The sequence below is a fragment of the Tachypleus tridentatus genome, chromosome 8, assembly GCF_004210375.1.
Source record: "Tachypleus tridentatus isolate NWPU-2018 chromosome 8, ASM421037v1, whole genome shotgun sequence".
NCBI lineage: Eukaryota > Metazoa > Arthropoda > Merostomata > Xiphosura > Limulidae > Tachypleus > Tachypleus tridentatus.
The window spans coordinates 45,342,233-45,362,515 of NC_134832.1; the positions used below are offsets into that span (position 1 = coordinate 45,342,233).

Genomic DNA, 20,283 nt, shown 5'->3' on the forward strand with positions numbered 1-20,283 from the left:
TTTTAACAGATTTCCATTAAAATAAAATATTGAAAATATCTGTAAAATACCATTAGCTGTTAAAAACAACAGTATTCTTCAAGAATCAGAAATGTTTAATTTTTCTTCTTTGTAATTAAATAGATAATTAGGGTTTGTCTGTTTTTAACATCAAAACAACACTCTGAGGCAAATTAAAATCAGTTGACATTTATATCTTATTCATAAGCTAAATTTTATTGCTTAACACATGTAGAACATATATTCTTGAGAGGAAAATGGACCAAGCGTAACTGGTATTTTGTTTTTACTGTATCTGAACTCTTGTTTGGTTTATTTTGAATTTCGCACAAAGCTACTTGAGGGCTATCTGTGCTAGCCATCCCTAATTTAATAGTATAAGACTAGAAGGAAGGCAGCTAGTCATCACCACCCACTGCCAACTCTTTTACCAACGAATAGTGGAATTGATCATCATATGTAACACCCCAACAGTTGAAAGGGCGAGCATATTTGGTGTGATGGGGATTCGAACCCGTGACCCTTGGATTACAAGTTGAATGACTTAACCACCTGGCCATGCTAGGCCATCTAGACTCTACACACACATTTTTTATCTAACAATACAAATTGCACTGAGTAAAAAATAATTGATTTATAAATATTAAAAGTAGAATACTATATATATAATTACAGAAATTAAAATGTATTCAAATAAATATTTTTATCTATTTCAATATTCATACACAAACATGAATAAGCCAATGGCTAGGTGCAGCAAGTTAATTAAAATCATACAGCAATTTTATGTTGTTGCTAGTAATTATGCGATTGCTAAATTTGGACAATATTATGTGTTGAGCAACTTAGTTGACTGATATTGTATGCATAAACTGAAAATTTTAAAATAAAAACACAATAATGAAAATAATGATTTTTAATGGACATTTTAGTTTTTAAATTTCTTTTGTCAGTTTATTAGTATTTAATGTTTCACATTATTACACTAAAAACATACAGGAAAAATAATAATAATGGGGTTAATATTATGATTTTTTGAGCAGTATAAAATACATTTCATACAAAACCTGCAAAACTATTTATTTTTATGTTGTATACATCTGTGCACACTTCTAAAAGAAAATGATATATATAATTTTTTTAATATTTTAATAATTTTCAAGAATTTGAAAACTGTCTACCTAATATTATGCCAGAAAATACAACAGATATGCCTTTTGAGACTATAATTTCATGCACAAGTTTAATTTATAGTAATATGTTTTCCAATTTTATTAATAGGACAGTTTTGAAAAAATATTTGCACAAAAATTTTCACTATTCCAGGACAGGTAATCAATAAACTTTTAATTGTCTACACTGAGGTGTTTTGTAAACGTGATTATCACACTGTACCTATATTGACTGGTGTATCAGATAAATAAATTACCGTGCTGTACTTAACATTTCATCATAAAATTACATATTAGTAATTCACACACTTTAAATTATTTGAATAGTTTAAAAATACTTTACTAACTATTAATAAAAAAAATTATCAATAAAAACTAATGATTTACCTGAAACTGGTTATGGGCGTGAAGTGTAACAAATGACACATCGTTTTCCTCCAGGGCTCGGCCAATGAGGTCAAGCACATCAACCCACTGTAAAAGTAAAACGTTGAAAACTACAATAAATATGCTGACATTTTTCTTACAGTATCATAACAATTAATACTTAGAAGGTTGTTTAACAAGTGTTGCATTTCTCAAACGTCTTGAGAACAAAAAGAGTGTTTAACTAATTAGTCACACAATATTTACTGATGACTTTGGATCTTTTTAAGATAATGAGTTTTGTTTAGGAAATTCCTTGTTTTTTTAAGTACATCATGTGACCATGTAATGACACTGTACATAAAAGTTATCTTACTTTATTTACATTTCAAGGATAGTTGTAGAATTTTATTGCAAAACAAAAAGAGGTACATACACATATATATCCTTAATTTAGAACTGACAGACTAAAGTAAAGGCAGATAGCCAACAGCATATACTGCCAACTCTTGTATGACAAAATTGAGATTTTACCATTACTCTTATAGTATGCCTCAGAGTCTTTATGTGCGTAGCACACTTTTGTTGTGATAGTGGGAATAAAAATCATGGATTCTTAGATCCACACTCCAGAAATGCTAATGGTTAAGCCTTAGTCTGTTTTCACAAATATAATAAAGATAAAAATACAGTAATGTCACTTCAGGTTTTTGAATATGAAGTATAATTGCAACTTCCTAAACTACTGGTGATCTCTTTAATATACCAGCTTAATCATGATGAGGAAAGTGTGAACTCTGAGCAGACTACTCTGTTTAAATAACTGTCAACAAGAGATACGTCTATAAAATCATTCACCTTTGTAATTTTTCCAGAAATAAAACTCATTTAGAAATATACTCAAATCATCAAGGTATTATACATACATATGTTTAACTTATTTCATCAAGCAGAAACTAACTTCTGTTTTTTCCAATATACAAAGAAACTTGTCCATGTTATTATCTATTTTGTTATGTTGTCTAATCTTGGAGACTTCATAAAATTGATGTCAACTGCAGAACACTCTGCAAAAATTTTAAACAAAATAATATATTCTATTATATTTAATTTTCCTAAAGATATTAAACATTTATTAACTTCCCACGATGGGTGATATCCTTAACATTTTTATTGCAACTATTCATAAAAATAGCCAAACTATCAATTATTTCTTCTTTTGCTATCTTTGCAAAACTGTAGATATTTTTATAATTTTACTTTAAAAATGTATGAGAGAGAAATTATTACATATCAATAACTATTACATAATTATTCATACGTACAAATACATTTCTTAAAGAGAACAAAAAAGGCTTACAGTAGAGAATACTAATGACTTTGCATCTGGATCTTCCATTTTTATCTGAAGTAAACATCTCACAACACCCTCTACCTTTGTGGAGTGGCTACCCTGTATAATAAAAGGATTACATATGAACACAATATACCTAAAGAATGTATTTTAATATTTTGAAAATACCACTTATGCATATTCTATACATCTAACTAGTTAGATAACACATCACTAAATACAGTCAGTTGTTGTTGTTTTGCTTTTAGGTTTAACAACATTTCCTTCAACATTTTTATCTGTTAAATTTTTAATTTAGTATCCTAAACTAAAAATGGGCTATAAAAATAAAAAAAAAATTTGCCCACCTTGACTGATATTTTCTCTTCTTCAGCAGAAGCTCTTGTGTCAATATATGAAATATTTGAGGTAGGAGTCCTTTGACGACAGACAGCACATCTTAGTGACAAGTTACGACCACCAACAGCAAATTCCGTTATCAATATACGAATACAATCACAACAGAAACTGTGGCCACATTCTAACACACTCCACTGAATGAGACAAAACACATTTGATAAATAATTAGTACCTTTTTGGTATACATATATAAAAATATTATTTAAACAGTTAAGTAAATTTTAACACCAAAAGGAAGAACTACATTAAAAACAGCAAGACCAACAGGTCAATGAAAAATTTTAATTATCAAAACAGGCCTTAGTAACTATTGCAAAACACCCCACTTTATAGCCTTATCTTTTTAATATATGCAGCATTTTTACAGCAGTTGCCAAGGCTTTTTATAGATAATTAAAATATATGTACATATAAACTTCCAAGATAATAATATAAAACTGAAACCATATTTTTGGGGGATAATCTAAACCTTCCAACTTATCTGTATGCATAAGAATAATACTATACAAATATACTACCAATACCAGATAAAAAATCATATAAAAGCAAATGGATTATTTTACTTATAATAATAAAATACATAAAATATAAATCATTTTTAAATTATAAAATGATAAAAATGTTTACAATTTTAAGCTCAGTTAAGTAACACAATAATAAAAACAGGGTCCTAACACACTGCTATGTTCCATAATGACAAGAGACATGGTGTTATGAACAAATGATAAACCATTCATAACTAATGCTAATTCATAACAAAAAAATAAATTTCTATTCTTCTGTTATTTCATTAAATATTACTTAATTGAAAGTTTTACATTATGGCCAATGCAAACAACTTACATGAGAAATATTGTAATACATTATGTACAAATATACACAACTGGTTTATATTTATGGAGCTTAAAAATAATAAAACTTGTAAAATAGATGTAACTTAGTAATTTTATTTCTTACCTGTACCCCCAATGTTCGTTGACAAATAGGACACAGTTCAGGATTTGAACCTCCTTTTTTACCATGATCTGCCTAAGTGAGAACACAATATGCATTAAGAAATCCAATAATAATCCATAACTAACTAAAAAAATAGTTTAACATACGTTATTATTCAGGTATAGAATGCTGTAAAAACTATCAAATGTTATACTTCATCAAATTCCAAAGTTAACTTTAAACAAAAAAATTACTTGAAATCCAAACATGTTCAGAAATAAAGATCTACCAGAATTTTATGTGACATGGACACACATACATCCTTTCAGTATAACATATAGTTCATTTCAGCTATAACTTCTCTCCAAAGAGAAAATACATAATATGCTGTCAGATACACTGCTGTATTAGTCTTACAAAGATTAGACCAAGGGGGGTACCCAGCACTACAGAGTGAGAGGGGCTTTTTCCAAAACAATATGAACTTCTTGTTCTAAACATAGAATTTTAGTGACTTAAATATAAAAGTAAGATGTTTATTTTTAAAAAGTCAAGATGTAGTGGAACTTTAAGAATATTGTGATGGTTGTTCTTTCTCCCCCTAATTATTTACTATGTCAAACTCCAAGTGAAGTTATACTGAAAAAGTGTACAACATTTACTTATTAATTATTAAGATTGTGACTACACAGAATCTGAATTATGAAATCCTGTTAAACATAACACTTGGACTTAATAAAAACAGAAACACATTAAAGAAACAAAAATAGATCAGCTGGAAAGTTGAAATGGAATGCAAACTCATAAGAATTGATGTAGGTTCATGAATTATTTCACTTTTAAAGTTAACTTCACTCTCAATTCAGACTTTAACATATTTTTTTCCACTTTGAAAAGAAAACTAAACAGAAAAGGTAACTGAAAATTTACTGTTCCTTTCTGTTCCTCTGTATGTTGTCATTAATTACCCTGGAAGGGAGATGAGAGAACTGCAACTTGGATCCATGAGTATGTGTGTGTCTGTATGTGTTTCCAAGCACACACTTCGAAAACTAAGAAACTAATGTAAACGAAAATTTTACACAAGATGGGATGTCAGTATGGAACAATCCTCCCCAAATTTGGTCTGGATCTGAAATACATATGTATCACTTTGAAGCATTTTTGTGATTTTGGGGAAAGTGTCAATGGATTATCAAACTTCATGGGGCAAATTAAGGTCGAGACTCTTCAACCTACTACAAAAATGATCCAGATCATTCTGAAGTTGAGACGTATTTTCTGAGTTTTCAAGGGTGAAATCTGACATGATCCAATATAAATGCATATAGTCTCAAAACGGAACAAGGGCTTGAGGGTGTGCAATCTTTTTGATTGATCTTCTTCTAAATTATTTAGACAAAACTTCTCTCATCTTGTAGCATGTTCAGAAATAAATCTGATGACACACATGAAGTGTAAGCATTGTTGAACACTTAATTAAACTTTTACACAATTATTGAGAGCAGAAGCAAAATAAGTTGAACTGATTAATTAATATCAAGTAATCATGAATGCCATCAAGACTTGTAACATTTTTAACTTTTGAACCTGATAGGTTAAGGATTTTATATTCTAGGGTTAATCATGTACCCATACAAAGTAACACTCAATAGTGAACTTATTTTGCTTGCTTAAAGTAACATAATTGCACGAAATACTCAAAGACATTTTCTCTAAAATTTAAAATATATATATATATATATATATAGGAAACTGAATGTGTTTGTACCTTGGAATGCAAAACACACTGAGCTCAGCTTTCTATTTTGCCTAATGTGGCATCAATGAGCATGCTACCACCATCTTGAACATTTCCACTAAGCAAACAATTAAAAAAACCATAGTTCTGCTATCAAGAGATCAATCATCCATCTATATTTTTTCAACATAGAAACATTATAAATTCACTAAGCAAGATATCAGATCTAAAATTTCATTTCACTGACACAGGCTTCACATAAGAAAAAAAAAAGAAAAATTAAAGAGGCAAACATTTGTAGGTGAATGCAATGTCTCTACTACATAATCCCAACATGGCCAATTTTGACATCAGAAAAATCAAAAACTGTCTATATCAATCATTGGGACCTGAATGAAAGTATTTTTTCACCAATATACACATGAATAGTTCACAAAAACCACAAATTGTGCTTTCCTCACTGAGAAATTGAGTAAAAGACAAAGAGGTAACTTTGTAACCAAATCTAATATAAAATGTCTCTAATACAGCAGAGTAATTGTTACCACTACAAAATTGTCTTGGTAGCATCTTGACACCTCCTATAACTACTAAAAACATACAAGTCCATCACTTTTGTTTGTCAATGTGTTGGACCTATAGAAAACAATCTCTATACCAAATCTCATGTTAAGTTGGTCAAAATATGGTTGAGTAATTTGACCAAACCCACAAAACATATGCTTTTCTATGAAAATCAAGCATCTGATAATCAGTCAAGTGATATGAAATGTAAGTGATTAAATATTCAGCCTATAATGTGTATAGTGGTCTTGTACAGCCTTGTCTCAGTTTTAAACATGAAGTGAATTATATAGTTCAAAATAAAATATTTTGAACATTAACTAGGGGTTAACCTGAAATGGACTAGCATCACTTTCACAGGAAATTGGTGAGCATTCTCATATGCTTGTGTCACTTGAAACCAGAATTTGAAAATAATTGGTCCTATATGCCTTTCAAAGGCACAATAAAGATTTAACTTTAAATCAGAGAAATTAAAAGACAATTGAAGATTCTGATTTCTTATTTTAATAATGATTAGACTTGGAATGTATATTATTGCAACAAAATATTCTAAAATACGAATTATTTAATTTAACCCATTCATTGTGGCTGTCACATATACAAGTCAAATTTTCTTTCTTCTGTAAAATGCAGCTGTGCCATATATTGGATTTTGCTGACATCATAGGGGTACTGATGAGAAAAAACAAAAATGATTGACCAACTGTTGGGTGGATAGGGAGTGCCTTACTCGTACATAATTCTTACTAGATGACATGAAAAATTTAAAAATGGAATCCCATAAACAGCACAGTCACACTGAAAGAAAAAAAAAATCAAACCTATACAGGTAATGGCTGCAGTGAATGGGTTAAACATGTGCAATTCCCACAAAATAGGAGTCCTGTAACAAAAACCATTTAAGTGGTTTATATTCTACAATTTCATAACATTTGGTTATATGCATTGAAAAAGAAATTAGTAGTTCTGTATCCTACATTTATATTTATCTGTATTCTTAAAACTAGAAACCTTACTCTTAATGATGAACTAAGGAAAAAAATCTTAGAGAAAATAAAAACCTGTAAGGCATCGCTAACAAAATATTTCACAAAAGTTATCTTAGATTAAAATCTTAAAAACATGAAACTGGTTGAGTTAAAACAGTCTGGTAGAATTTTATAACAGGTGTTTCACAGATATAAAATGCTTGAAGGGGTTAGAATCAAAACTAGGAGATCTGATGAAACCTACAGATGACAAAAACTAATACAATATTTACATGCATGTGAAAATCACAAAAGACTGTTGCATAACAATAAAATACAAGTATCACTTAAACAAGGTTTTATATAGTTGGTAACAATAAATTTTGATTTGTCTATTAAGATTATCAACCTGTAGCAGGAGATAATATCTGAACTACTGGGCAGATCTTCAACAATCCTGATGAAGATCCATCCAAGCAATCTAAAACATAATCTCTAAGTTACCACAGAAAAAGGAAAAAAACCCAAAAAAACCAGCCATATGATGGCAGATTGAAGATCTAATATTAGATGGCTGTATACTTAAAAAAACAACAAAAAATCTGGTATTATTTCATCAATCTAAGAGATCCCTGTGAGAAATAAAAAGATAAATAATGCCACCAAGTATGAGAATATTATTATTTTTTAAGTCAGAATAGATAACTTAATGCAATTCAGAATATATAAATTCAAATGTGGCATACATTTTCTTATTTACATTTAATTTTTAACAACCATGTTCATGTTCTAGCTAACATTTCTTACAAATCTTCCTTTTGTTTTAGAATAAAAAAAAGAACACTTCATCAAATTAGAAATGTGTTCACTTGTAATTATATCTAATATATTAATCAGAACCTAAAATATTTCAGTATAACAACTAATTCAAGGTTAAAACCATACAACTAATTTTTTCTTTGTTATAATTCTTAATTTTACCTGTATAAACGTTTATCTTAGTAAGTTCAATATTGAGTATTAAAACACAACAAATGGAGTGACAAAAACAATACCTTACTCTATCACAAATATTTCATATAATACTCAAAAATGCAAGATAGATTAAAGATAGATGCAAGATAGATAATTTAGTGAAATGAGTTAACCTTTGTACTTAATTACATATACAGTAGTTTTACAGAATATTTCTACACTATATTTCACAATCAAGAACTTATAAACAAACATGATAGCTAAACATTTCCCAAATATATTTTACAGTAGTCTACTCTAATACAGTTAAACATTTTTAAGAGTACCTTAGCTAGGTTTTGAAGATAGAAAAACTGCCCTAATTTCTTCCTTAGCTCATTTTGTCCAACAGTCCTTTCAGATAAAAGCTTTAGTTTCATAGGTTCCACCTGTATCAGATAATGAGATGAGACTGTTTAGATCAGTATTACAATTAAAACTATCACAGGAGTTCAATTTAGAATAAACACAAACATTCCCTGATCAGGTGTGTGGTTGAATGTGAAAACATGTCAGCCATTTGTTCATAAATTTCAAAACATAAGATGGATACCCACATCTTGTGGTTCAAGGATGTAGGATATTGGAGGGTCTGGTTTTGGTTCATTGGGATATCGTATTCTCAGTCTAATGGTAGCCATATCAACCTCATCTACGGCTGAAGCATAATCGTGAATCTGCATCCACACTCGTCGCAATGCCTTGGAAAAAAAATCATTCAGTAAATTTATTAACATATGTAGGTATCCAAACACACACACAGCTATATAAAATTACAAGGCTTTGGTTATAAGTATGAATCCTTAACACTTTCAAACTTTTAAGGTAAATTTTCGTTTTAGACCTGCATCTTTCTATATTACGAGATAAAGAAAATATTTTCAGTTAACACAATTTTTTTAAGTTCTAAATGCAAGATTACCTAATTCTTATTATTTTTACCTCATTTTTATTTTACACTTTTAATTAAAATATATCTTACTGTTTATTCTTTACATTTTCAAATGTTTAACTTGTCTGTTTAGCAGATAGTTTAACAGCTTGTGTGCAAAATAAAAAAATAACAGAAAATCTAACTGCTCAAAAAAACTTAAGTTTTAGTTGTATAAAGTGTGCACAAGGTAAAAAGTTTAGAATAGTAGATAAAGGTTTTTGATTAGTTTATCAAATATGAAAAATGATCTATTCCCACAAAATCAAATATTGTTCACATTAATTTCTGGAAAAGTCACACTTATGCTGGTTGGTACTCAATTTATATTTTCCGTTTTTACCTTCTCCTCTTCAGTAGGTTTGGTTTATATTTCATGTGCTTTTCAACAGAAAAAAACCCACACTCAAAACAAGTTTATGACTAATTTACATTTTCTTGCAATCTGTGCCAAAGCAGAAAACAAGTAATGCAAGTAAAAATCTTAAACTTGTCAAAGTAAGAATAAATAACTATTCAAAAATGATAACAATTTAACAGTGTAGACAAAGCCTTCCATAACTCACTTGCTACAGATAGGTGAAAATGAGAATTGTCCAACCTTTTACGGGTTATATTCAAAAACTAAATTTAACTACTTTATTATCATTTTATATGAATAAACTTCGCAACAAAATATAGTTAATAAATCATATTTTAATGCAATATAATATTAAGTTTTAAGTTCTTAATTTTATGAGGAATTATTTTAGAAATAATATTTTACTACGGAAACATTTGTTCCAAGTTTACTATCATCTCTAATGCAAGTGTCGCAATTCTCATACTAGGAGAGACTGGGGATTTTTTAAATATTTATTTACAAAATTAAGAACCTAAAACCTCTATTAAAATTTCACTTATTATCTATGTTTTGATGTCAAGTTATTCATATACCAAGGTAATAAGGTAGTTTAATTAAACATTAAAAAGCTGAGATACATACTTTGATCTACCCATACAGAGGGTGTTAAATATAACATGTTAAAGTATTTATGGATATTTTCTAGTTCTCATGAAAATACAGAATTAATCAGTTGATTATCAAATTAACCATTAACCGTACAAAGGTGGTAAACATTTTTATAAATATTAGTGTTTGATACCTTACAATGAAGTATATGAAAATGTAAAGAGTGATATTTCTAGAAACTACATGCAGTCATGAGAAAAAAAAAAGTTACCCTAAATTCTTTCTTGTAGTTTTCAAATAGTTTGATGTGGAGAGAGCCATCCTCAATGGTAGTGTTGTCAGCTGAAAAAACACAGTAAGTCCCAAGCAGTCAGTTTTAAGAGCATTTTGGTATGTACATGTTTTAATCAGTTTGATTAATGGGCAACAGAAATAAAATGTTCAAGACTGATTATTATCAGTTATTTCCTGAGAAACCTCAGCTCACTGCTTGACAACCACAACAAGCACAATTATTTCAGGAACTGGAACATTCACATTCAACTTGAATGTCACCTTATGTCTACATGAACTAAACTGTGACATCACAAATCTATAAGGTTCAGGTATATCTCACCCTAGCTATCAGCAACTACTGCTACAAGGGTTTTGTCCAACTATTTAAATAATAAGATTTGGAGCATTATGAAAGAGACAGTCAAAGCTGTAAGTGCAACCTAATGTACTAAGCATCAGGTCACTACAAATCCTAGTAAACAGCAATCTAGTGATTTCTACAGAGTAATTTAACTTGTCTAAACTTTAAAGAACAAATTTCAATAATAATAAATATTTCACATGCATATTCATGGAATGCTTGAAGCATGCCACATACTCCAACAAATTTTCTCAATTTCAATTTTAACACAGCATGAAAGTATATTGGTCAAATACATACACAAATGTCAAGTACCATAGTCTGGGGGTATTTACAATTTAAAATATGCCAGTCACTAACACTGAAGTGAAGAGATTTCTTCTTTTTCTTCATACCTTTTCAAGAGTTTATCACACTTTTAAAAACACAGTACAAGTGATACAACTAATGTCATATCTTTCCTTGTTCAACAAGTATTCTCTTCAGTATTTTATGGTGCTGTTTATTATTGCTTCCTTATAATTGTTGTAAATCTGTTTCATATATTTACCATCAAGTCAAAAACTGAAATTTTATAACACTGTAACCTTAAGCAGTAAGTTTCACAGCAACATAGTTATATCACTATTTAAAGCTACTGGTGGTAATTCAGTTTAATGAGATTCTTATAATTCTAACAACTTACGAGTGAAAGTTAGGTTTATTTTCATCCAAAGCTACACAAATGATATATCTGTGCTAGACATCCCAAATTTAGCAGTGATAGATGAAAGGGAAAGCAGCTAATGCACAGCATCTACCACCAACTCTTGGACTACTCTTTTACCAAAAAATAATGGGGTTTACTGCACCATTATAATGCCAGTATGGATGAAAAGATGAGCAAGTTCAGAGTGGGAATTTGAACCCTTAAACTGCACATTGTAAAACGAGCTCTTATCAGGCCATTCCAGGACTATGAATGAAAGTAAAGAACAATGTATAACAGTATGTCTGTCACTCTACATTTGTTATATCCAGTGCTGTTGAGCTCTTTTGCCAGCTGGAATATGAAAGACACAATCGGTTGAGATATTATTTATGTCACCAAACTACATGAACAACAAATGTTAAAAGTATGAACAAAATTAGGTAGGTGAAATATAATTTTTATCAATTATATATTAATTATCTACAAGTAACACTGAGGGATTAACAGCTAGTTCACACTTCTTACCCTAGGTTCTGTTCTTTGTATAGTTTTTTTACCTATGATTTGGTAAAGAGATGAAGTATCCATATTGTTGTTTGAGTTATACCAGTTTTTCACCTTTGATTAGTGGATAACAGAATATCCCCAATAGTGAGTGGCTGCTACTACCACAGTTATTCTCCCATTCCCTCATTCCAAAATTGTACTTTTTTGAAGTTCCTTCATGTGATACAGTTTTACTTTTATATTTGATAAGTTATTAAATATATAAACATATATAACACACACACACAAACACACATATAATCTAAAATGCAGAACTAAAAATTACATACATGAATGATAATTTAATAATACCTTTTTTTTTCAAATATGCTTTCAACTTGGTTCAAATTAGTAAATTAATTCAGGATTCAAAGTACAATATTTTGAAATGGTATTCTCTTGAAATATTTTCTTTATCTAACAAACTTTAGGTTGACAATGAATGTTTATCAGCTTACTAGTCACATGAATGACTGAAGTTAACAGTTACTTAGATAACCTTATGTATAAAACTACAAATGAATGTAAAACTAAGATATTTACGTAAAGGGTCAATTCAGGATAAAAAAAAGTGACATAATTATAGCTTGTTTCATACAGGTTTATATCTTAAATTTACTGGAGATACACAAAAAAATAAGGGCATTAAAAGATAAATATCCCATTGGGAAATTAAATTTATCAATGTGAACCACTCAGCTGTATATTTCTTTTAAATAATTAAAACTGACATTTCAGCCTATATGAGTGGGGGCATCTAGTTAATCATGTATTGCCTGCTCCTATTGGCTTGAGATGTCACACTTTTGATTGTTTAAAGAAAAAAAAAACTTGAAACAAGAATAATTATTGAATCTTATTCATTTTCAGAAAAAAAAAAAAGTTAATAAATTGACAATTGACAACCATCAAAATGTAGACTTCAGTATTTGTTCCTCTTTTATGAAAACAGGGTTAATATTCATTCTTCATAATTTAAATACCTTGAATTCTCATAGTTTTAAACTGTTGTCTAGTGACACAAAACAAACATTCATATCTCTGTACCTATTTGAATCAAGTATTTTATCCACAGACATAGAAAAAAATAAACTACTTCCCATCTTAAAAGTTGTTCCTTTCTTATTAAACTGAGTTTGATAGCCTTCCCAATAAAGTGTGTTTAAAACACACTATTATTAAACTGTGACTAGCCACTACCTTGATAAAGTGTATCTACAAAATCCATTGTAAAACTGTCTAGGTATTATGTTGTTCAGTTGTATCCAGAAACTACTTTGTTTAAGTTTTACACACTATCTGTTAAAGTGTACTTACATGATTTCTTAACCAACTTTGTTTATACAATCCCTTGTTTAAATGTAAAGATAAAATGAAATGAACTTATTAAGTGCATGTTTTTCCCAAACCTAAATTATATGCAGTTTTTAAAAGTGTATTTTTATATAAACAGTGTGGCAAACAGTAAAAAAGTGCTTGAGATAAATAGCAGATAAACTGAAATTTCTTTCACATATTTAAGAGGTTAAATAAAAACCAATAAATTTATGAAAGAAAAATGCAAGCACAGAAATTTTCATTTTGCAAAATGATGCAAGTCTGCAGAAACTGCAAAAAATATATATAAAAAAATTATTTAAATTATTACAATTAAGCAGGAGAAGCAAGACAAATAAAACTAAGATTATGTAACATTATGAAGCACCACATTTACCTAATGATCTTTTTATTCACACAAGGAGCAATAGAATAAAAAAAGTACTATAAGTAGAATTCATGATTAAGTGCTTCTCATAAATTTATTCACTGTTATGGCAAAATGGGAAAGAAACCAATGAAAGATAACTTTAAACTAAGACATTATCATAAAAAAATTGTGATAAAGTAATTCACACAATAAGTTATATACACATGTATAACACAATAAACGAAGGCTAGCAAATATTTAGCTACCCCCTTGATGTTTTGAAAAGTTCAGGAGTATTTTAAGAATACATTCCAATTCACTATCTGCCCAGGTTCCTCGACGAAGAGGTGCAAATAATGCCTCTTCACTGGTTGTAGGTTCTGATACTGACACATCTTCCTTAAAACAGAACACTCGACCTTCATAATGGTTGAACAAATCATGAACTTTACAATAAATGCATCTGAAAATAGAAAAACAGCCTTCTCAACAATTTTTATACACCATTTCAGTTGTCTTTTATATTATTTCTTCAACTAACTTCTTTGCAACCTATAAATAATAAACCTCCATAAATTACCATTCAAAAAAATTAGATAACCAATAAATTTACTAATTTTTATGGCAATATATTATACTAATAACATTTGTTTTGTTTTAACAACTTATTATTTTTCCAGCATTATTTGTTTTACAGAACAACAAAGTAACTAGTTACCATACTATAACTTTTAATATGTTTTACACACCTTCACAAAATTTAGCAAGTGTTCAGTTAACTTTACAAGTCTTTTGTACACAAAAAAATATCAATTTTTTAAGTAATTTTACTAAAACCTTGTCCACAAACACATGGAGTCAGAACAGAATGTTGAATACTCCACATACAAATTGATTTTCAGGTTAATTAGATATCTTAATAATTAAGATGAGGTTTTTAAACTTTTACAAACTTAATTTGTGATATTGTTTTGGCAATATACATTTTACCACGTGTTTCATAAAGCTACCCACAAAAATTTATAATAAAATTACTCTTTTTATTTAGTACTGGGAACTAGGAAATATGATTAAAATCAGGCAAATATAATAAAGTTCCAGAATCATATTTGAATATGTCCTTAAATTATCCCCTCAAAATGTTTGATAAATTTAGAAGATACTTATCATGCTTGATAAAATAATCATATAATTAATCTAATAATCTAATAAATATAATAAAAATACATGTAATAACAGAAATAAAAATAGTTCAAAATTTTCTCTCTCATAATATATTTCAAGATTGAATACAAACTTTATCCTATGGGAACCTCCTGCAGGCCGAAGGTGGCAATCAACAGCACTGTTTACATCACTCTGAGATGGAGTTGCACGTAGTTTTTTCACTGCAGCATACAGCTTGCTGCGAGAAGCATTAAGTTCATCCAGAAGAGTAGTGAGAACATACTGGAGTCCACGAATATCTCGAAACCTGTGCAATCAAGGGTAACAGTTAAAACACTGGCATTACTACAGTTATGAACACTTTTCTTACAATAAATTACAAAGTTTCAGGATTATCTATTGAACACAAAAACTACCTTTCTTCCCTACAACACCTATTTATTTATAAAGTTAACATAAAATAAAATGCACTGTGTAAACATTTACCACAAACTTGAATGTATATTCTATTTTACGCTAGCCTTACAAACAGGATATACAGATCTCTTTATCCTTAAAATGTATTAACACCAAGATCTGGGTTTGTTCACTTTTCTTTTCTTTCTTATTAATATTTTAGATACATTTCAAAAATGAAACCTTTATTTATTGAGCAAGAAGGAAGTTCTGTTTGGAATGGTGCCTGAAGGGAATGGCAAGAACTGGATAAAGAGATAACATCAAGTAACAAATAGGACTATTACCAGTCGAGGCTAAGAGAATTACCTCTGGTAGAGGTGTTTGGAGGCATACTCCATGAAGCTGCTTACCATCATCTGTGATGTTGGTTACAATTTAAGTTTGGTTTGAAGATTTTTATCACCTCTTGGTCTGTGTTGATGTGGATTGAAATCGATCACCGTAGATGATCAAAAAGTGAATACTGATCATAAATAAAAACCGATGTTCATTTATACTTTTTCTACAAGTGTAATTTAGAATACTGTGAACTAAGTTATTTTTCATTGTTTTAGAAAAACAAGAATTTGCATGTTCTGAACAATTTGTTAAAATTTAGTGGATGCAAATTTTCTTTTCAGAGACTATTTTGAGATAACTGGCAGAAAGAAATATATTTTTAGGAAATATTGCAAAACTGTGTTGCTTATCATTGGCAGCAAAATTAGTGAGAGAAATACTGAAAGTATTTGTTGAATGAAGAACCCATGTAAAAAATATCACACACAAAATAGCAGTTCATTTTTTTAATACTTCATTGGTATTTGTTTTATAACTATATATTTCTTAAGGTGACTGTTGAAGTAATTATAGATTCATTGATTTTTTTCTCCCAAGTTAATCAAACTTACTCTCCTGTGTATAGAAAGATTTGCCCTCTTTATTTGAAGAAATAAATAAACCTGATAAATGTTACTTAAGCTTTCTTATCTTTATTCACACAACCAAACTGAATTAATGCCTAAATGCCTTTAAACATCTACTATCTAATATCTTCAGAATCCACAAGAGAAATATGTCTAGATGCCTACTTCGAGAGTCTAAGTTGTTTAGGTCTTGTGATGCTTTTATAAATCAAGATATAATGACAAAGGGGACCCTAAGTCTTTCTGTCACATCAATTAGGGACCATCAGTCAGGATACTGGTTCATCTGCTCAAACTTTGAAGAAGCCAGGAAGCTGCTGGCCAAGGATATCACATGCCAGCCTAATCATAATAATAATGCTGTCCATTGAGGCTCTTTCAAACCTAGAAAATGGGGCTTCAAAACTGGGCACTACACTTTTGAGCCTGAATTACTTTTACTCAGTTTAATGTAAGTTAAACTTCTTTTTGAGCTACTTAAATTGAACTCTTGACTTGTAGTTCTGTTTCTTAAATTAAACCACTGTAGGTGGTTGAATGTTATGAACTAACTTTACACCTTATCGGACAACCATATCATTATTCAAGTTGAGGTTAGGTTTTTTTTTAAGGAAGTGATAACACAGAGCTTATTTATAGAGTTCAATAACTATCATCACAATATATTTTTTGTTTTTAGGTAATTTTAAAGTCCATAACATTATATGTAACCTCATAAATTGGGCAATTTATATATAATTTGGTTTATGTCAGTTTTTGTCTAAGATCTTTCACTAATAGATGAATAAAAGCATCTCATGATATAATAAAAATATGCAAGTTCAAGAAGACTTGACAGAAATTAAATAAAAAATCCTATAACCCAAGCACTTTCAAAAGGTGGACCTTTCTTCTTTAGGGGCAAGCTGGGAATCTGAATAAAACTATAATTTGTTTTTATCATCAAATACCTCATTTTGAATTGCTTTCATTAAAATATCTTGTCTCATACAAAACCAGTCCTTCATGTTTGCAAAATTTATGAGAACTATAAACAACAGCCCTCACCAAATAGTTCACAGGAGCTTTTAGCAAGCTGATGCTGTATCTTGGTTCTTTGTTTAAAATAAACATTAATTTGTTCTTCTCAAAAAAAATTTTCTTGGGTAAACTAAGATGCATTCACAAGGTGTCACTGAACTACAACTTTCAATCAATATGGCAGCTCTTGCACCCTCATGCCAGTCAGAAAGTAGTTTATTTAATACAATTTGGATCATAATCAAACCTGTTAAAAGTTTTTGCTAATCTACATTAGCTAATAAATAATATTTAATTTTGTAATAATTTAAATTTTTAAAAAGTTAGTTTCTAAGTTACAAATACTTGATGTCAGTATGCAACAATATAGTTGGAAAATGTCATATTATTGTGTGTGTAACATCACTAGTTAAAGTCAATTAGCATTAATTATCAGAATCGAAGCAGTCAATAAAATCCCACAAAGTCATCTGTATATGTGAACAACAGCTGATTGTGTAGCCAATAACATGATGAATGACAACATTGTGTGAATTCAAAAGTATTTATTTCTTGGTAACAAAAAACAAACAAGTAATGGGCCCATACCAATGAACACAATGAAAAACCTGAAAGTGGCTCTAACAAGAACTTGCAAAACTCATTGCAGGTACTTTCAAACATCAACATATTAGCCTTTTTTAAATGTGAAGATTTGATTTGTTGGGAATTAAGCACAAAGCTACACAATGGGCTATCTGTGCTCTGCCCACAACAGGTGTCAAAACTCAGTTTCTAGCAGTGTGATTTCTTAGACATACAGCTGTGGAGGATAAATATGAGGAACTACAACATGAATAATTATATATTTTTTAAACACTAACAGATAACTAAAATCAAACTTCTAAAACCTATATACCTAATAACACTTTAATGAGAAACATAAGAAAAACTAAATTTCACTTTAACACATGAAACATGATACATGTGTTAAAAAAAGAATAGTCAGTCACACTGTATGATGATTGTAATTAGCCATTAAGATCTCAGATCTCACATCAATAAATTATTATTACAGAAGTAGAAAATACAAGTTTTGAAAAAATAGTCTTAATTATCTAAATAATTATTTGATATTGCATTTTTGTTAGGTTCTAGTGTAACTAATTATTAATTTAGCCTCTAATGAAAAATAAACAACTGCTGTTCATATAGCTATGAAAAATGAATTCCTCAACTGGAAAAAGTGAGGGGACATGTCCCTGATATAAATCATGACCATGAGCTCTACTACAACTTCTTATCAACTAAACATTTGAGTCGCACAGTCACTGAAACAAACTTAACCTACCTGTGAGCAACTGAAGTCAGCCCAGAGTTTCTGTTTCCTGTTAATTCATCTTTTATCTTATCAATAAATACTTCATCTTCACCAACATTACAAAGGTGTTTCAAAGCAGCCAACCACCACTGATTAGCATCCTTACTCCAAAACTGAGAACAATTTTCACGAACTGCAGTGGTGGCCTTGTCAAGAAATTCTAATGAATTTTGAATTTGGCTGTTATATTTATCCAAGTAAGAAGATCGCAACTTCTTGGCTTCTTCATAAAGACTCTCATCTCGCAGGGTCCGACCAATACCAGGAGGTGGATTGACATTAGAAACTGGCACTGACATTGGATATTTCTGAGTCTCCTCATAACAAGTGCTGCTGTCACTGGAAGCCAAATGTTGCACCTCTTGATCCAAATTATCTTGTGCTGGAATTTTAATTTCAGCCTCAGAGAACTGTTTTGGATGGTCAGGAGATTCTCTAATTTTACTATTACTATGATCCGATTTATCATTTGAATTTTCGAAAGCATGGTCACCATCTTTATTTCCTCTACCTGCATGGATCTTTCCACTCAAGAGTTCTGCAAGATTGTGAAGTGCATGGATCTGTTGAGGTTTATCAATCTTTAAGTGTTGTCCACAGTCATCAACTGAACGTAAGACCTCTCGATATTTCTCTGCTGCTTCACATAATTCTTCCTGAATGATATGTATAGCAGCTAAGCCTGAATAAGACACCAAAAACACTTTTCAACTCTACAGCATACCAGATTAAATGCTCACTGACAAAGAGAAATAGAATACACACAGTGCTGAACACTCGTCATATGATGCATCTTGACTTTCACTTAATGATATAAATTAAAAGGAATTAATTATTTATCACCTTGTCACAATGAAAGCCAAAGTATACAAAACTTCTTTTAAAACTGTTAGTAAACAAAAATGACAACTTTGAATTTCGTGCAATAAAAAATAGCTTTACAGAGTGAAAAACTGAACAAACAAACCGATAAGACTGTGCACATTGCACTATGTAAAAATATTATTGCATTGACATTTTTTTTTCCCATCAGAATTATTTTATAAATTGGAAATAAAAATTCACTTAACACATGTGGCTCACATCAGTTTAGCATGTATAAATTATGCTATTTATTGACAAAATTATTTGTGTATCTGTGGCTTTGTTGGTTACAGAGCCTTTAGTAGCATGCAAGTTATACTTAATAAAATATTCCTCCATTAATATTTAATTAATCCCACTAAGTATTGCAGAATGTGCTATGTATTTGACATAGAAAAAGTGATTTCCCACAATTTTCTCAATATTTTTTTAAAGTGGGTGTTATATCTCTTAAATATTACAGATATGATGTAATATGTGATATAATCAAGGGTGAGTGGAGAATAAAAAAATGTCAGTAATTTATAAGTTAATGAACATTTTAAAC

General features: G+C 29.7%; 1 protein-coding gene across 3 annotated transcripts in view; it reads right to left on the reverse strand.

The window, feature by feature from the left end:
* The window catches only part of LOC143222331 (E3 ubiquitin-protein ligase SHPRH), a 70,419-nt gene that overhangs the window by 8,935 nt on the left and 41,201 nt on the right, over positions 1–20,283 (reverse strand). For all 3 annotated transcript variants that reach the window (XM_076448739.1, XM_076448740.1, XM_076448741.1), the window contains exons 14-23: positions 18,843–19,554; positions 15,259–15,435; positions 14,228–14,424; positions 10,672–10,742; positions 9,075–9,218; positions 8,805–8,906; positions 4,249–4,320; positions 3,240–3,425; positions 2,899–2,991; positions 1,560–1,646 (exon numbers count right to left, since the gene is read on the reverse strand). In XM_076448739.1, the coding sequence (XP_076304854.1) occupies positions 1,560–1,646; positions 2,899–2,991; positions 3,240–3,425; positions 4,249–4,320; positions 8,805–8,906; positions 9,075–9,218; positions 10,672–10,742; positions 14,228–14,424; positions 15,259–15,435; positions 18,843–19,554 (1,841 nt within the window). The remainder of the gene's footprint in view (positions 1–1,559; positions 1,647–2,898; positions 2,992–3,239; positions 3,426–4,248; positions 4,321–8,804; positions 8,907–9,074; positions 9,219–10,671; positions 10,743–14,227; positions 14,425–15,258; positions 15,436–18,842; positions 19,555–20,283) is intronic.